At 38.9% G+C, this 17,605-nt stretch overlaps 2 protein-coding genes across 4 annotated transcripts in view; both read right to left on the reverse strand.

The window, feature by feature from the left end:
* Positions 1-1,168: 1,168 nt before the first annotated feature.
* On the reverse strand, positions 1,169-7,658 carry MSMO1 (methylsterol monooxygenase 1). Its single transcript, XM_008933121.3, has 5 exons — positions 7,331-7,658; positions 6,542-6,690; positions 5,536-5,662; positions 3,623-3,777; positions 1,169-2,132 (listed from the first exon to the last, which is right to left on the reverse strand). The coding sequence occupies exons 1-5, from the start codon at positions 7,583-7,585 to the stop codon at positions 1,925-1,927; spliced, it is 894 nt and encodes a 297-aa protein (XP_008931369.1). The 5' UTR covers positions 7,586-7,658; the 3' UTR covers positions 1,169-1,924.
* Positions 7,659-10,218: 2,560 nt separating this feature from the next.
* The window catches only part of KLHL2 (kelch like family member 2), a 55,305-nt gene continuing 47,918 nt past the window's right edge, over positions 10,219-17,605 (reverse strand). For 2 of the 3 annotated variants that reach the window (XM_008933123.2, XM_018071110.1), the window contains 4 exons: positions 16,749-16,877; positions 12,309-12,449; positions 11,990-12,133; positions 10,219-11,321 (listed from right to left, as the gene is read on the reverse strand). In XM_008933123.2, coding sequence (XP_008931371.1) covers positions 11,293-11,321; positions 11,990-12,133; positions 12,309-12,449; positions 16,749-16,877 — 443 coding nt within the window. In that variant the 3' untranslated portion in view covers positions 10,219-11,292. Of the gene's footprint in view, positions 11,322-11,989; positions 12,134-12,308; positions 12,450-14,246; positions 15,869-16,748; positions 16,878-17,605 lie in introns of those variants that run through there. The other variant, XR_001920477.1, reaches the window with a different exon arrangement.

Below are 17,605 nucleotides of genomic sequence, written 5' to 3' on the forward strand. Positions count from 1 at the left end.
ACTGAGACACCAGGCTTTTACAAATACCTTTACTGGAATATTTCAGAAAGTGGTTCATGGGTTTGCATAATTTTGCAACAGTGTGTGTGTAGGCACAAGCCAGTGGGCTGAGCAGCAGTGAATAGAATGATGCACACAGGGAAAATCTGAAGCGCTGAAAGCTCCTTGTGTTTTTAGGCTAATGGTTCAGTAAAATAAAGCTAAGTATAGCTGCAGCTGCAAGATGGGAGTGGGAGTTGACAAATCAGAGGATAATGGCCATCTTTAAAATCTGATTAAAGAGGTCACTTCCACCATGGAGAGTTCAGGCTGGCAGGGCATATGGATTCAGCAAGTCTTAAGCAGCAGTTCCCACTAAAAACTGAACAATACAGGGATTTCAGCTTCCATTCACCTGCCATAGTCAAATATTTTTACTTCTTTTTAGAGGGAAGAACACTGAATTTCAACACTGGGATAGAGATAGAGAAGTAAAAGCTTGTACAAAAGACATGCAGAAGAGGAATCTGAATTACTGCCATATTTCAAGTAACATTTGAGTCATTCCTCATGTCATTAACACTTTGATTTTTGTTAGAAGCCTGATCTCATCTGCACTTTCAGTGGAGTACCTGTTTTGAGTATTATACCAGACTGTGTGTGAAGCAGCATGAAAATTCAGGTGTAGTCTTAAAACACTGTAAAGTTCTCTAAAGGACTTTAGAGTAGATGAAGTGGCATTTGAAGACTAAAGAGCAGCTGATATGACAGTATAAGATCTTTGCAAGGGTTTAAGCCCTTCTCAAATATTTTCACTGTTATTTTCTGTGCAACAGACAAACATTTAAAGTAGATTCAAAAACATTTGACTACTGCTTCTGTTCCGTACAACTCAAGTAGTAGATTTTGAGATTCTGCTTGCCATCAAGCTGTACCCTGAGAAGGCACTCGGCTCAAAAGTTGTTGCTACATTGAGCAGTTACGTATCCAAGTCCTCCAAAGCACAAACCAGCAGAATTTACATGCTCTCCATTTCTTACTGCTCTCTCTGTAAGTAGTTTAACAGACAGAACTGCTGCAAACCGTACTAACAAATAATGCTTCTTCCTTAAAGAGATGAAGAGTAAGATACTATATCCTACATGGGTTTTATCACAGCTTTGTATTAAAAAGCATATGAAAAGTATAATTCATACATCAAACCAAACCACATTTATTTCATCAGTCACAAGTGCAAATATAGCAACAAGTCAGTTCAGCAAATTACAACACATAGAGAAGAATGTAATGTAAATGCTAAGTACACTGACAGACCAACTTCAAAAGAGCAGCAAAAACCAGTTTATTCAAATGAAAACTTCAATTCTTTTTACCTGTAATCTAAAATAACAACATAAATCTAGATCAGGAATGTCTCTGCTAACTCATGTTTAACCAGATATTCTGTTATAAGCAGTTCACATTATCCAGTGTGCAAAAGACCTGTTCAAGCTTCCTAGTAACAGATGTTTTGGTTTTAAGCAACTTTTATTCAATATTTAAATAATGCAGTGATTATACTAGTTAATATCTCCTGCTATTTCATATTACAAATTTAAGAATATATATTAAAAAAAACTAAGACCAACTTCAGTGTACCTGTACAATTCTACCTGGATCCAAAATGGGTAACATTATAGATAAAATTGATTTTTTTTTTTTTAGTCAAAAAAAAAAAAAAGGAAAAAGACAAGTCATCTTGGGGGTTTTTTCCATCATCTTTAAATCTGTAGTTAAAATATATGCAGTACTTATGTATAAAATAGAAAACATTCCCATTAGAAAGATACTGCAGTTTAATTAGCTGTTTTCCTCTACAGCTTAGCCAAGGAACAAGATTTATGCTAAACAACCAATGACTATTTTGCTTTACAGAAAAGCAAAAGTTGATTTTTACATTGGAAATTTAGTTAGCCTTCTTCTTTGTTATGAATTGTTTCTTCTTCTCTTTTTCTTGATAGGCAATGAATTGAGAGTCTGTACCAAAGATTCTGTCCCACCACGTGAAGGTTGAAGCATAGTTGCCAATAAAGTTCATGTGATGGAAATCATGAAAACGGGCCCCAGCGTAGAAAGGCACCAAATGAAGAGGGTTCAGTGGAACATCATAACCACTACAGGGGGGAGAAAAAAAAGAAAAACAGCTATGGTAAGGATTTTGCCAAGACATAAACTACAAAATATAGACACTAACTTGTCATTTTTATAAAATAAAAATGTTTTTTTGGTATTCTAAGGCCCTGAGGTAATCACTGTGATATTGGTTCAGTATGAAAACAAGATCCCTCCAACCCTAGCCAAATGATTCTGTAAACTATCACACAATGGCTTTGGCACTTGCTTTTCAGCTCAATTTACTAGGTAATACAAAAAAATTTAAGCAATTAACCTAAAAAAAATCACAGTGGCTGACTTCCCACCATCTTAGCAGTTTTAACTAAGAGTGACACCGAGAAGGAGGAACAAAAAGTAACACTATCTTTTAGTGACAAGCTATGGACATCAGCTCAGCAGCTCATCAGAGAGCATCTCAAATCAACTACAGTTATGCCTACTCTTATTTTCAGCTTACTGCGAGTTCTTCAAATATTTAAAATTCAAATATACAACTAAAGTAAGATTAAAAGCAGAACAGTTTAGAAGGATTTCAACTCTTTTGCTTAGCAGTACTGGAAAGCAACCTACTACCACCTAGTGGGGAGAGCACAAGGTATTTGTCATTTTAGTTCATTGTCCACAGGAGGTGTTTGTAACAATTACCAGAGGAAATTAATGTTTTACATCTCCTGCTTTACGTCTCAACATATACTTTGATAATTCTACAAGCAATATATAACTAAAAAAGCAATGCTTTATATGATGAGTGTACTAGTAGTTCGTGTTCCACTAAAACACTTGACACTCAATTTGCAATAAGACACCATATGCTTCATAATATATTTACAAATACAAGGTCAAGTGTTAATACTAGCATTTCAAAAATGAACTCTTGGTGACCCCTTCCTTTTGAACATAGGAAAGAAAGCTCATTCATTTGTAGATGAACTAAACTAAGCCTAGTGGGATTTACCCTAGCATTTTGGAGCCAAATTTGAAGTAAGTCAGTTTTACTACAGAGACATGAAGTCTTGTCCTTTTTATCTACAATAAATAAACAAATAAACAGAAGAAATTTATGCATTTATTTTAAAGAGAATCAGTGGTCATATAGCATAGTTTCTCTTGCCCAAGAAAATAGTCTGACAAAATATTAAACAGAAAGAACTCTTGGCTGGAATATCACTTTATGTAATTGATTTTTGGTGTTCTAATATGCATAAGATCACTTGAGACAGACATCATAATGAGGCACCTAGCTTCTCAAACCCTCCTTGAGATGCTCTAGCTGATAGTCCACACCCTTTTAATCAGCAAAACCTGCTGTTAACGCTACCTCAAAACAGAAAACAGTGATTACTGTTCAGGTTGTGTCATTCTTTGTAAGACACATAAAGGCATTTCAGTGCAAAATAAACAGTACATCTCAGTGAAAGAGACAGGTAAGTTTGAGACGGACTCAGGGACCAGAGAAAAAGCAATCATTAAGAAGCAATGAGCATCTCACCTGTGTACATCAATGGTTTCCATCAAGCGACATATCACCCATGCCCACAGAAGAACCACATGGTTACAGAAAACAACAATTCCAATAAAAAAGCCAGCTCCAAGGATAAGTGTTTCCAGAGGATGAGCATATTCCGCTTGCATTCCAAACGGAGACTAGAAAGAGATAACATACAGAAACAGTCACCATTTTCAACTTTATATACCCCCAAATCAGAATCACCATTTTTTGACACTCTCCCCTTCCCACTACTGCACAAGACTACAATAGGACACATGGAATGATGTTGTGGGCAAAGAAAATGGTATGCCTGAGCAAAGGCCGTAACACATGTACTCAGCTCTTCATAAGGAAAACAGTATTCCAAGGTCAGAAGGATTATCATTCCATTAGTAATTCCAAACACTTCACTACTAGTTGAAAAGTTGAAAACTTTTATTTAGGCTTACCATTACCCCAGGTCAAAGCGTTATTTCAGGAATATTAAAGTGTTTGGCAAGCTCCTATCAGTTTTGCTATACATCCAGTCTTGGAAGCAGAAGAAAGAAGGAAGCCAAAATATTCTCAGAAGCAGGACTCATTTAGAAATTTATTATAAAAATTAAAAATCCCTCACCTTTGATCATTTTTTTAAAATAAATTCATATCACTCAAATGTTATTTTGAGATTGATACAAAACATTTTCTCTCCTTTATATATATATATATGTATGTACATGCACACACCAGTCATTCCTACATTTGATTTACCAAAAAAAGACACTCCACAGAATTTTCAAAAGTAGAACACAGAGAACAATTTAAAAAAATTCAACCTAATGCTGAAGGTTATAAATAAAATAATCAGAAAAAAAATAAAGTCCACTTTTTTCTTAAGGGATATTTTAAAATCATCCCTTTTTACTGTCAAGAAAAGTTTTTAGTGAAACAGCCATTAGCCGACAGATCACTTCTGTGAGAACTGCTAACCTCTCTCAAGAATAATGGCCAAAAGCTGCTCCAGCTAGAGACCTGAGGGGCTGCCAAGAGCAAGAGGAATAGAGCAGCTGCTGCAGCAGATGCCTGTACATATGCATGCATCCATCAATACCAAGCTCCTCTATTACTGGCAGCATGTATAAACCATCCCTGACCCAGCAGCTTGCAGTTTACTTTGGCACAGTATAGGTTATACACTGAAACACAGCAGTGCACAAATGCAGTAGCACTGACCCCTGTGATCCAGAGGCAGTGCCATCTAAACAAACACAGGATATTAACTGTAAGGTGCAGGTACTGCTGACCCTACCTGTCTCACAACAGTGTCTCCTCCAGCCAAGCGTGGCTCATTACCTGGTGCTCAATGCCAGCTCCAACACCACTAACTTGCAGAACCACCCAAAATCTCTGTGCTACACTGTGCTCTTGATGCAGTATTGCACCAAGGACTATATTGCTCCGGAGGCCCACACCCGAAGTATAATCCTTCCCTGAATCACACGTATGACACACACGCCCAGGTTGTGCAAGAGCTGCCTGTCTGATCGTGTTGGGGGTTCACATGCTCTAGATAACAGCACACGTGGTAGGGAACTGACAAACCACCAAACCCAGAAACTTACTACTTTCCTTCTCCTGACAACGAGACCCACATGTACGCTTTTAAAAGGCTTCTTCACCTTGCTCAACAAATATGATCAAACTTCAGCAAGAATGTGATCTTTCATTCCCATGAAATGAAATACAATTACTGGAAATGTTTTCAGAAACAAAATGGATGACTGTTCTTGACAAAGAAGTCAAGAAAAAACATATATCCAGCTGTCAGAGGGATGCAAATTTCTTAGGTCTTCCAAATAACATGTTTAAATAGGTTGCATGAAACATACACCATAAACTATTATTAAAGAAAAAAAAAATCAAGGAATACATACAACAAATTCGTGGTGAACCTTATGGATATACTTGTAAATTCTCTTGTGATGCAGCAATCTATGCAGGAAATAGTGCCAGGCATCCTCAATCACTGCACATCCAAAACACTGGGCAACCAGAACATACCTTTAAAAACAGAAAAGCTATTATTTATAGAATACTCTACCTGATGCACAATCCTGGAAAAGTAAAATCCTAGTTTATTATATGCTAATAACGGTCAGAAACGATTATACCTTTTACTGACTGAACAAGAGTGCACTGACACTACTTTAACATGCTAAAAATACAAATTATGAGGTAAAAAGGCTACTGTGCTTATCAACTCATCTGTTGATATGCTGAAGTGAGTTAGCACACAGTGTAACAAGCTGTCATTTCAATATTACACATGCAATCTATAGTCTAAACACAGATTGTGTGAGACATTGATATAAAAATACAGAGCTGCATCAGCTCTCTAACCCAGGGAACAAATGGTTTTCCAAGAAAGATGACCTTCTGTGGTAAAGAACCGATATCAGGGTGCAGAGTGGGGGAGTAGGGGGCACTAATAGGTAATTCAGCTTTATTTAAAAGCGTATCAGTTTAGTGCAAGACAGGAAGACTGTGAAGCAGGTGGTACATTCTCTCCTCTGAGGAACATCCTACTGCTATGATATAAAATCAGGTGAAGGAAAGAAACACTTAGAAGGAATAAAAAAAAATTGGATAAATAAAACCCCCAGAAGTCCAACATTTAAACCACACCACCATGAATCTTGCTTCACTTCCATAAACTCCTCCTAATCCCCCTTCTTCTGAGGATTAGAACAATTTGGGGTCATTTTAAAAAAAAAATCTAGAAAATTCTAATTAGCTCTTATAGCAGTTAATCATCAACAGAAGCTTGACTAACACACAGTTTACATTGCCAAGAAATTATTGTGTATTAGACATTAATTGTAATATTCTGCCTCCAACTGCATGTAACTCAGGACTACCATATCAGAAAAATCTACGTACCATCTAGGCATCTCTTCCCACTCATATGGGATGTTAAAATACTCTGTGAAGTAATAGGTACCACAAATGAGAGGAAGCTGAATGAAGAAGTGATTGAAGATGAGTGTTTTGAAACACTTCCACTGTTTTTCCCAAGTTTCTGGTTTATCCTAAAAAGAAGCAAAAAGAATCACTTGTGTTACATGTTTCTATTACACATAACTGAAGTGCTGCAAAAAATTCCCTTGGAGTCAGTTTCATTTCACCTTGGAAGACAGACAGTACCTCTTCCAACAATGCAAATTGACTTGGGCAACACAAATGACAAAGGACTGGATTCAGTTTCATCAAAACCTCTCATTTTTCTAAGCTAGTGTTTAAATATAAGTTGTTTTTACCAGTCACCCCAAACTATTTTTGTTATTTCAGCGTTTACAGTTAGCAGGAACACTTCATACTCAACAGATTGTGTTAAACTGTTGCATTTCCATTGCTAAAATAATACAAAGAGAAGCTGAAGAATAAATAAATGGTCTTGAAAACATCCAGTTTTTGCAGGAGACATTTTACTAACCCCTGTAATAATTTCAGAAGTTGGTGTTATTAATTTCCAATTCAGATTACAGTGAACTGGGGGAAAACCTTTAGATACTCATACACACTGTTATTTTACTCTGTCATTTTCAGGATGACCAAGTGACAGATAAAATGGGGCCATATACATTGGAAACTAGGATATTGCACTCATATGCTCTACTTCATGTGTTCAAAGACAAATCAGGAAGTGTATAGTTCACAACTTTTTCTTACCTGCTGAATTTTATACTTTTGCATGTACGGTATAAACTGAAAGACAAATCCAGGTACACAGAGCAAAAAGTATGAAACTTCATGAACTAGAAGTGATCCCCAAGTTGCAATCTGGAACTTCGTGTAGTTATCCAGCATGTAATTCCAGGCATTTTTAAATGGTTGCTGCAGGGGATTGTCAGGCAAGAAAGAGTCTATATATTCCACTGCCAGATAAGCAGAGTTCAAGATATTAACACTGTCGTTCATTGCCATCCTTCAAGCATAAAACATCACAATTACAGCTCTTCTATAGTTGTAAGTAACCTGCAATTTAGATAAAAAATTACCAGCAGTTAATCTTCAGAGAAAAAAACACTACCTGTCATAGCCGTTCCATAGTTCTAAAGTAAAAACTGGGAAATGAGGGGAAATATAGATTCTCTTTCTATGGAGTAGTCTGAAAGTACAAGGCTTTAGGTGGGTTTGAGAGACAATCGGCTCAAGTTTTGACGTTATGTCAAGGGAGTAAAAGGATAAAGAAGTATTAATTATTAGCCAAATTTATTTCAATGTTTTTGTGGGATAATTGCATTCTATACTAAAAGAGCAGATAAAGGTTCACATGAGATTTAATAGATGAATTAACTGTGATCTCTTGATTATCCAGTCCCATTCTTCTCATAGCTGTGAGACAATTACACTAACACTCAAACTGGCTTGAGGCAATTCACCTTTCTCTAAGTAATGGACTTTTCATCACAGCTCCCAAAAGCATAGAGGCCACATTCCTGCAGGTGCCCTGAACTTGTGCCATTTTCACAGACTAGGCTGCTTGTTGTTTTGGGTTGGAAGGGACCTTTAAAAGCTATTTGTAGCCCAACCCTCTTGGGATGGGCAGGGACATTTTTCACTAGATCAGGTTGCTTAAGCCCCATCCAACCTGGCATTCAAACACTTCCAGGAATGGGGCATCCACAACTTCTTTTGGCAACTTGTTCTAGTGCCTCAGCACTCTCACTGTGAAAAACGTCATCCTTATGCTCAACTTAAACCTAATCATTTTTAGTTTAAAATCGTTGCCCTGTGCCCTGTTGCTACAACCCTTGGCAAAAAGCTCCCTTTGTGTACCAAAAGCCTACACTACAGTGTCCCTGGAGCCTCCTCTTCTCCAGGTTGCTCAACCCCAACTCTCCCAGCCTCTCCCCATAGGTGATGTCTCCTCTGACCATTTTCGGGGCCCTCCTCTGGACCACCTCTAACAGATCCATCTTCCAGTCTCAAACATCCTTGCAAACCACAGGACATGGGTCAGTCCCCAGTTGTCAGGCTTAGCCTGGGTCCAGCATAAATCAGAGAATCAATTAGGCTGGAAAAGACCTCTGAGATCATCGAGTCCAACCTATGATCAAACACTTCCTTGTCAACTAGACCATGGCACTGAGTGCCACATCCAGTCTTTCCTTAAACAGCCCCAGGGACGGTGACTCCACCACCTCCCTGGGCAGCCCATTCCAATGTCTAATCACCCCAACATACCACGTAACATACTAAGCCAGCACCCAGCAACATTATTAATTTTTTTGTTTCTCAGCAACAGCATCACGATGCTGCCATGTCTTACTACCAGCAGAAGCATTCCAGTAGACGCCAAGGCAACCCAAGACGCAACCCGAGCTCCTGAGCCGGCGGCAACTATGGCAACGTACTCCCGACCCCCGACCCCCGCACAAGCCCCCTGCCAGCCGAGGGTCCAGCGGCCAGGCCGCACCGGGACCAGGCTCGTCCGTCCCGCCGCGCCCTGCGAGGGAGCGGACAGACGCGGGCACACGCCTCCCACGCGCGCGGAGCGCCGAGGGGAGACGCCCGCCCGGCGGCACCCGCGTTCAGCCGGGGGCGACCCCGGCGGGAGCTGCGCAGCCGCCTGGCACCCCCCCGGTCCCCCTGGGCCGAGCAGAGCCGCGCCCCGCCGCCCTCGCCCCTCACCTGGTGACGGTGACGGCTGCGACAGCACCAGCGGCAGCACCGGCGGCAGCAGCGCGCCCTGAGAGCAATAACACCCGCCGGGCCCCCCGCTCCCCGGCCGCGCCCGCCCATTGGCCAGGCGGACCGCCCCGGGCGCGTCGCCCATTGGTCGGCTGGGGGCGGCGGCGCAGGTCAGGCGGGTGGGGGCGGGCGCCAGAGCTGGCGGCTCCCGCGCCCCGCATTGGCTGGAGGGGGGAGTAGGATAGTGAGACCGCGGCGCGCGGCCAATGGGGCGGGGGCAGGCGGTGACGCACACGACGCGATGGGCGGTCCCGCCGGTGGCGGAAGCGGCCCTGAGGGGAGCCCGCGCCTGGGGGAGGCGGCGGCCGGGACCCGCTGCCCACCAGCTCCCGGCGCTGCGCTTAAAGCGCTCGCCTGCAGGAGCGGCACGGGTGCGGCCGGACGCACTGTCATCCCTCCAGGTTCGTGCGCCCGCTTCCTGCTCCAGCGCTGACGAGAACACTGAGGTACCAAGGCGACGGTGTCGTCATGGTAGCTACGGCCCCGAGCGCCCCATTCCCCGAGGTTGTGTCATTCGGGTAAAATCCTACAATTCAAACATGAGGTTTCCAGTCCAATCCCGTACCGCACCGCAGCCAGCACAGCACAAGGCAGTCACAAACCTCGCTGAAGCGCCTTCGTGCCTCTCAGCCCTTTCACCCGTGTCACAGCTCAAACGCTTTCACGGGGACTGGGCGGTGGCCGGACAACCAAAGCTTTCAGAAACAGGCCTGCACCAAAACAATTATGTTGACATGACTGCTTCCTAAACCCTTCTTTTTTGCATTCAAATCTTTAGAACACTAGCCCCCTCCTCCTCCCCCCATTTTTTTTCCCTCTGATGTCAGGACTTGTATCGAGAAACACAAGTTTTAAGCGACCTGTTGGCATTAGGAAACAATGTACAAACTTTTATTTGAAGAAAATGTCCCAAATATGACAGTAACTTTGGTCATGTTAAAAGGAGGCCATCCAAGAACAAATAAAAATGAGCTGCTTTACAAGCATGGCCACATACAGTATATTCAGATACTGGCTAATAGAAGCTGAGGTTACACGCATAAATAGGCCTTAGTACCATGCAAGTTCAATGCAATTGCATACATTCACTATAAATTTTCAGTTATTCTCATGCCAAATCACCTTTTGGATAAAAAGGTAAAAAAGAAGTAACATCTAAATGTGACCAAAATTGAACAGGAAAAAGATTAAGTACAGACAACATTTTTATTAGAAATATCTTGAAATGACACTGTTCAGGAAGTGTTATACCATCTCTGATCTCCTTCAGTGGGAATTAGTAGTGTTAAGCATTGTTACATATCAAAAAATACAGCTCTGTTTTACAACATAGTACTGACGTATTCAAAGTACTGTGCCAAATTATAAATAGTAAAATCAGGTTTTGAAGAGTTTCAATGGAGAGCAACAAACATATGCACATAGTATAGTTAGGTAACAAAAGTTTTATAAAAGGAAACAAATTTACCCCATGCCAGCTTGAATTACTGAGGTGGGATTTAATACCTACTATGAAGACTGACAGTTCATTTCCTTAAATATATTTATTAGTCTCTGGAAAAAATAAGACAAAAATTTACTTTCACCAGAATACACACCGTTCTTCACTGACAATCCGTTTCTCAGTCATGACTGACATAAGTCGGTCCTTATGAAAGGTGGCTTTTTTTTTTTTTGAAGATCTTGCAATTAAAAAAATGGTCCACTAGACTTCAAAAATTCAATCAGCTTCTGCTCAGCTGCAGAATAATCCTACGCATTGCTTCTACCTAGAGTAATCTTCATCATCTGTCATCTGTAATTGTAGACAGTCACATCTTCCACTGTGACTCAAGGTGCAGCTACAAGTAGAGAAGTGCTTAGATACTCAGTCACTTCAAATACACTTGCTGAAGACTGCTCCTAGTGCATAATCAAGTTGAAAATCCCATTACTGATCATAATGGTTTGTCAATAACTGTAACACCTAGAGTGGAGTGAAAAAGGTATAAATCTTTAGGTAGTATTTTTTTTAATCATGAAAATATATATACATATGTACATATAATTTTAATATAATATGTTGCAATTAGCATTTAGCTGTACACCAGCATCAATGTACATATTTCCCCCTAATATATCTCTGACACAAAGCTGTCTGAATCAGTGCAAAATTCTGAAAGTTTCTGTGACTTGAAAAAACTTGCCATTAATCAAGTTTAATTTATTTTTGTCATCAGTGAGATATATCCTTAACATTCACTTAGATAACTCAGTTGAGAAATTGCAATTATTGAAGGAAAAGATTCCTGAAACAGCTCGTTTTCTAAATACTAAATCTGAAAGAACTTCCGAATTGGACCCCTAGATCGAGACAAATTTCTTGTTAAAAGAACTGATCATAACAGAATCGTCTTTCTGTCTCACCACCCTTTGTGCTAAATCCCTTGAGTACAGTTTAATACCTTTTTTTTTTCTGGCAGTGGATAATTGTTTGAAGTCACCATTCAAAATATGACTTCAAAAGATTCTTCCTATCCATTTTAGTATCTTAGGTTTTACCTTAGACAAGACTCTGTTTGGATGCTTTGTTGAATTTCTTGTCCTAGCTGTTATACTGTAAAAAATCTATTAAAAAATATCTATATGCATTACCTGCATAGCTCCTTCCTGTACTCATACAGGATGACACAACTGTCCATTTATCAGTTGTTGGATTATAATACTCCACTGTTGATAAATTACAGGAACCATCATCTCCTCCAACTACATACAACAGACCATTTACAGCACAAACACCTAAAAAAGGACAGGAAACCAGTATGAAAAATAGCAATGGACTTCTTCACCCCCCAAAAAGCACAGGTTTTATTCTGCCACATCATGAAAGCAGCAGAAATCCAGGAACATTGACATCCAGTGCCATTCACACCAAATGACATTAGCAAAATTTTCAAGTCATTGTTGCACATACCTGCATTCCTTCTGCACATGTTCATGTCTGCAACCTGCTTCCACGTACTGGCAATGGGGTCAAACACTTCAACACTTTTTCTTACCAAAGGACCATCATGACCACCTACTGCATACAATAAATTGTTTAACACGCCGACACCTGCAAACATATGAAAGTACACAGAATTAACCAGAGAATAGTTTGAATGAGAGATACAAAAGAGAAACAACAAACATTATGTCCACTAACATAGATTCATCATTAAGTCAATGCTAGAAACTCTTTCAGAAAACATTTGGGTCAAGATGCATTAAAGCAAAGAGACAGTAACTATAGCAGGACACCGATAAATATAATATAGCAGGACACTGATAAAGTGCCTTGCATGCCCATCTACCATACTGCACCATACAAAGACCAGAGCTGTTCTGCAACGGAAGGTTTAGAAAATTTTGGACGAAAAATGATGTGCAGGAAAATGAGGATTGTTGAAATTTAGGACTAATTAGAAGTGACAGTAAATGAGACAGTGTGCTCAGCCAGCATAACGGAAATCTGACAAGATGATAAAGTGTAAGTGAATTTTTAGAAAGTAAAAACTGTGCAGTACAGAGGATAAAAGCTGAATGGATAGACATTATACAACAGGGATGTTTCCACTGAAGTGTTGGAATAGCTTGTAAACATATATACAAAACAGAAGGAAACAGTTAAGAGTGTATACCTTCTCTGGGATTTGAAGGAGAATACCAAGCATCTTTGAAACAAACTTCAGTTATCAAAATATCCAAAAGGATATCAAAGCATGTCCTTTAATCCTAAGGTCTCCTTTACTTTACAACAGAAGTTCATAAATCTGTGGGCTTGGAACGAAGGAGTGAATAAAGCTAGTTCTATCTACTTGCTAATTGGGCTGCACATACTGAAAAGATGGTAATGGGGGAAGCAGAAAGAAAGGCCTGTTTATTTATTCCTCATTTTATAATGCATTATTAGAACCCAAAAATAATAAGTTTAAGAAATGTAGAGGGGTTTTGGATTAAAACTTTTGTGTGATGGACCATAAAGACAACCAAAAAGCAGCTCTATGGAAATATATTGGAAAATCTAATATATGTCACATTGGAGATTATGAAATTCAAAGCTGAGATACAGATTTGCAAATACAGTTCATAAAGGATTCCATGGAAAGGGCACAGCTTAAAAATCTTTTTTAAAGGGAAATAACAAATATGAATGCACAAGATCAGTTAAGTCCTTTGGAGGAAAAAAAATACTCATTTAAAAAAATAAATAAAAGAGAACCCTGAGACCTTAATAATCAGCTGAAGTATCTTTGAAAACATATCACTAATATTGTATATAACAGGCATTCCTATATGGGGACAGAAACAACTCCTGCTGAAATGCCTAATTTTCTTATTAAAAAGATTGATTTTAATAATTAAAGGAAGAAAGAAAGGAAACATGGAAGTTAACTGGTAATGTAAATCTGAAAAATAGCTTTTTGATAGGACACTTTTATAAATCATCCTATCTAATACTTTATCAGTGATACTCACTACTAACATTTCCCCATATCCTTTCCAGTTCATTTAATTCCTCTTTTATTGCTATTATTTCCAGCTGTCATGTCACAGTATAGTATGACAACTTTTCTTTCTCCCACTCTGATTACACATTATTAGACAGGATAATACAACACTCAGCTTTTGTAGAATCAAACATTACAGAGCTAGAAGGAGGGCTACGATTTTCAGTTTAAATATGTGATGTGATATAAATCCCCCCACCCATGCTTTTGGTGTAGTTACCAACCTTCCTATTCAGTGTGTAGAGTATTCCCTCTGCCACATTGCCTTTTTTTTTTCATAGTTCCTTATTTTTAATAATGTCCTCCACTCCTCCTTGGTGCTTCATTTTCCCTTAATCCCACACCCAGTTTCCAGGTCCTACCTTATTTCTTGCTTCCGTCTGTATCCTCTTGTTGCCGTCTTCTGAGTTCTCCTTTCTTTGTTACATTTCTTTCCTGCCCATTTTTCAGGACCCTGTCTTATATCTCTCAGCCCTCCCAAATGGCCTATATCTGGATCTGAAGTTCCTCATCCCAATTTGTTGTGGAAACAGATCTGTCCCCATACTGATCAACTGAGAAGCAGTTGGTACTAAAGAAGAGTAACTGAGGGTTAACCTCTGAAAAGTTGCTTTTGAATGAAGTTGAAGTAGTAGGAACAGAAGAGATGAGCTTAAGTTCCTTGAGATGACCAGAGATGCAAAACTTGAACACAGGAACAAAATTCTTTTTAGTTAGTACCCATAACACCATCAGCACTGATCACCAGTTGAGACAGTTCTGGTGGGTTTGGATATTTGGCCTCTACAGCCAAGCCCAATCAACAGTCACGATTTTCACATTACCACCCACTCCTCTGCCACACAAAAATATAATTTTCCATATATTTAACAGAGTGGCACAGAAGAATGTTCATTACTTTACTCCGTTATATGAATCTGAAATAACTGACTATATTTACTTTTCCTTTCAATTTTTTTTTTTTAATCAGAGGACAAGGTAAAAGGCAGAAGAGAGCTGAGTAAGCAAACACAGTCCTGAACTCAGGGACAAGGGAAGAGAGGAGAGGGACAGAAAGATCCCAGTAGTCAGTGTATCTAAAGAACTAAAAATTTCAGAGTTGTAGAGGAAATTCAACATTAAAAAAATTCTGAAAATATCTACTGTATAAATAGGCTACAAGCACAATAACAGTTTGCAAAAACAGAGTATCAAAAAATAAACCCCAAATGCTGAAACAAAATGTGTGTGCGGGCAGACTGCAAAATGAAGCTTTGTCACAACACACCAACACTCTTTGTCTTTATAATGATACTTGTAATATGCCCATTTTATAAAAATATTTTCCTCAAAAATTGCCAATATTACACAGGAGTATTTAACAATACCCTTACTGCAACTCTGTCCAGTTTTAAATCTAGATTTACTTCCAAGATGCACAGACGGAGTTACTAGAAGTTTCACGAGACAACTATGTTTTCTTGAGGTACAATATATCATGTTTCCTTCATTAACATCATAGTTTTAGTTTAGAAACACAATCAAAACATGACTTCTAGTAATAAGAGATCAACTTGCTGATTTTGTAAGGCTTTAATGGAAGTAACACAAACTATCTTAATTTTAGTAATGAATTTAATACTTTGATAGATTTCTTTTGAAATTATTTAAACTTAATTTAGACATTATACAGATAAAAACTGTTCAGAGTTAACAAAGAATAATGGAAGGCAAGATGAAAAGTTGGGATAACTACTAATCATCTACTGAGCATACTAGAAGTCCATCCAGTAGCAATAGCTCTTCCAATTATGAAGCACATTAATGCAATCACCAGTAGATACTTGAAGGGTGTTGCTAAAAACCGCCTCTGAGTACTTGGCAAAAAAAGTGATTTAAACTACTAAAAAAATTAATGTAGAAAATAATATCATGGAATTTGACTTGAAAAAGTCCTTGGGAACGCATCTAGAGAAATAAAATAACTTCTGCGAGTTGAAAAAACCTGAAATACCAAAAGACAAATAGAGGACAGTGAACAGTAAATGAGATTCAAGTCCATAATATAAATAGATAATGAAAATGCTAAAGTCAATTTGGAGCTGTGGAAGCATCATTTCATTAAACAAAAGTGTAATACCACAGGCACTTTTGATGTCTTTAAAGAGAAATATACATACCCAGAATCACAAGAAGTAAAAAAAATCCATAAAAATAAAGAAGGGATTTTTAAGATTATACAGAAATAAATGGATATACTTAGGCTAAACAATAAGGAAGGATAACATGTAGTAGGCTGTACATGTACAGAGGATGTAAACACCAGGTGATGAGAACTACTGAAGGTGAAATAAAGGGTACGTAAGTGGAAGTAATAGGATGGAATCAGTAATACAAACTTAAGAATGAACAAGGACAAAATTTCCTGAAGTGAATCAGAATGCAGAACAAGTCCTCCAAAGAGGTGGGAACCTAGTCACAGTTCACATGTAAAGTCAACCTGAAAAATCAGCCCTACACTGGCAAAGAGGTATCTTTGAAGAAAAGACATTTTTTCATCCTAGAAGTATAGATTTTGATACTTCAGTATTTAGGCGACAGTGATTGTTACAATCCATGAGTATTAGTCTGTATGTTAGAAAACATCAGAAGTCATGGAAAGAGGAAGAATATGAAAGTATGAAAAAGTAAAGAGAAATATTTACTATTAACAGACTGAATCTTACTCTGTAGGACAGTTTTGTTTTTATAACCTGCTTTATATCAGCCATTTAGGACTAGCACATTCCATTAGATTCACAAAAGCTTACCTTTTATATTCTTAGATACATTTTAAACCCACAGATTTTCAGTTTTGCAAGGACAGTTGATCCTTGCCCACTCACCTGCTCCGCTCCGTCTAGTGCTCATTTCTGCAACATAGCTCCACTCATTCGTATTAGCATCATAGCATTCTACTGAACTAAGGCACTGACGTGACGCTCCATCGTAGCCACCAACAGCATACAGTTTACCTAAGAGGGTAACCAACACAAAGTGACAAATCTCTAATGCACACAGACTGTATTGGTACACAGGCAGAGAAGAAGTCCTCATTCTCTGAGTCAGCTACTAATCAGTATTTGTCACCAGTCAGTTACTGAGTTTCTACTCTGTAAACAGTTTAAGTTAGCACACCATAGTTCTTGTCATTTTTAGGATGTAAAAGGCAGCCAGTATCTAACAAGAACAATGCAAGTCAAAAGATTTTAAATTGCCTCGCTGAAATACAAACGTAAGGTTTTTAGTTAAGCATTGTTCAAAAGCAAGCTAATTCAAGTATGTTTAATACTGGCATCTCACAAATAGGCTTCCTAGAAATATCAAAAATTCAGATAAAAATTACTTGTACAGTCTGCATTTTCAGATTTGACACAGCAGTGGTTCCTATGCGGTTAAAACACAGACACCTAAAACTTTTAAGAGCCAGCCCAGGCCTGCATTGTGCAAGTGACATCCAGGCTGACTGGAAAGTCAGCAGTTTTCCTGGCACTGTCCTTGGGATCATCCCCAGCATGCAGCCAGCAAAGTCAGCCACAGATAACAGAGCTGACAATACAACAGTGCTACATCACTAAAGACCAATTGATAAGGTCATCACTTCAGCTCTCTGACCTTGCTGACATACATAACTGAGAGTACACATGCTTAGAGAGCTTTTCCTCAGTTAGTGTCAGGCACTGTTGAAGCTCTGAAAAAAAAT

Source organism: Manacus vitellinus, unplaced genomic scaffold (genome assembly GCF_001715985.3).
Source record: "Manacus vitellinus isolate BGI_N305 unplaced genomic scaffold, ASM171598v3 scaffold_0_pilon, whole genome shotgun sequence".
Classification (NCBI taxonomy): domain Eukaryota; kingdom Metazoa; phylum Chordata; class Aves; order Passeriformes; family Pipridae; genus Manacus; species Manacus vitellinus.

Bases quoted from the DNA above. Each gene is read 5' to 3' on its own strand.
- MSMO1 (XM_008933121.3), bottom strand. From the start codon at position 7,585: ATGGCAATGAACGACAGTGTTAATATCTTGAACTCTGCTTATCTGGCA. The intron at 6,691-7,330 runs GTAAGAAAAAGT...GCTTCTTTTTAG, and splicing joins AAAAGTATAAAATTCAGCAG to GATAAACCAGAAACTTGGGA. The intron at 2,133-3,622 runs GTGAGATGCTCA...TCCCCCCTGTAG, and splicing joins GAAACCATTGATGTACACAG to TGGTTATGATGTTCCACTGA.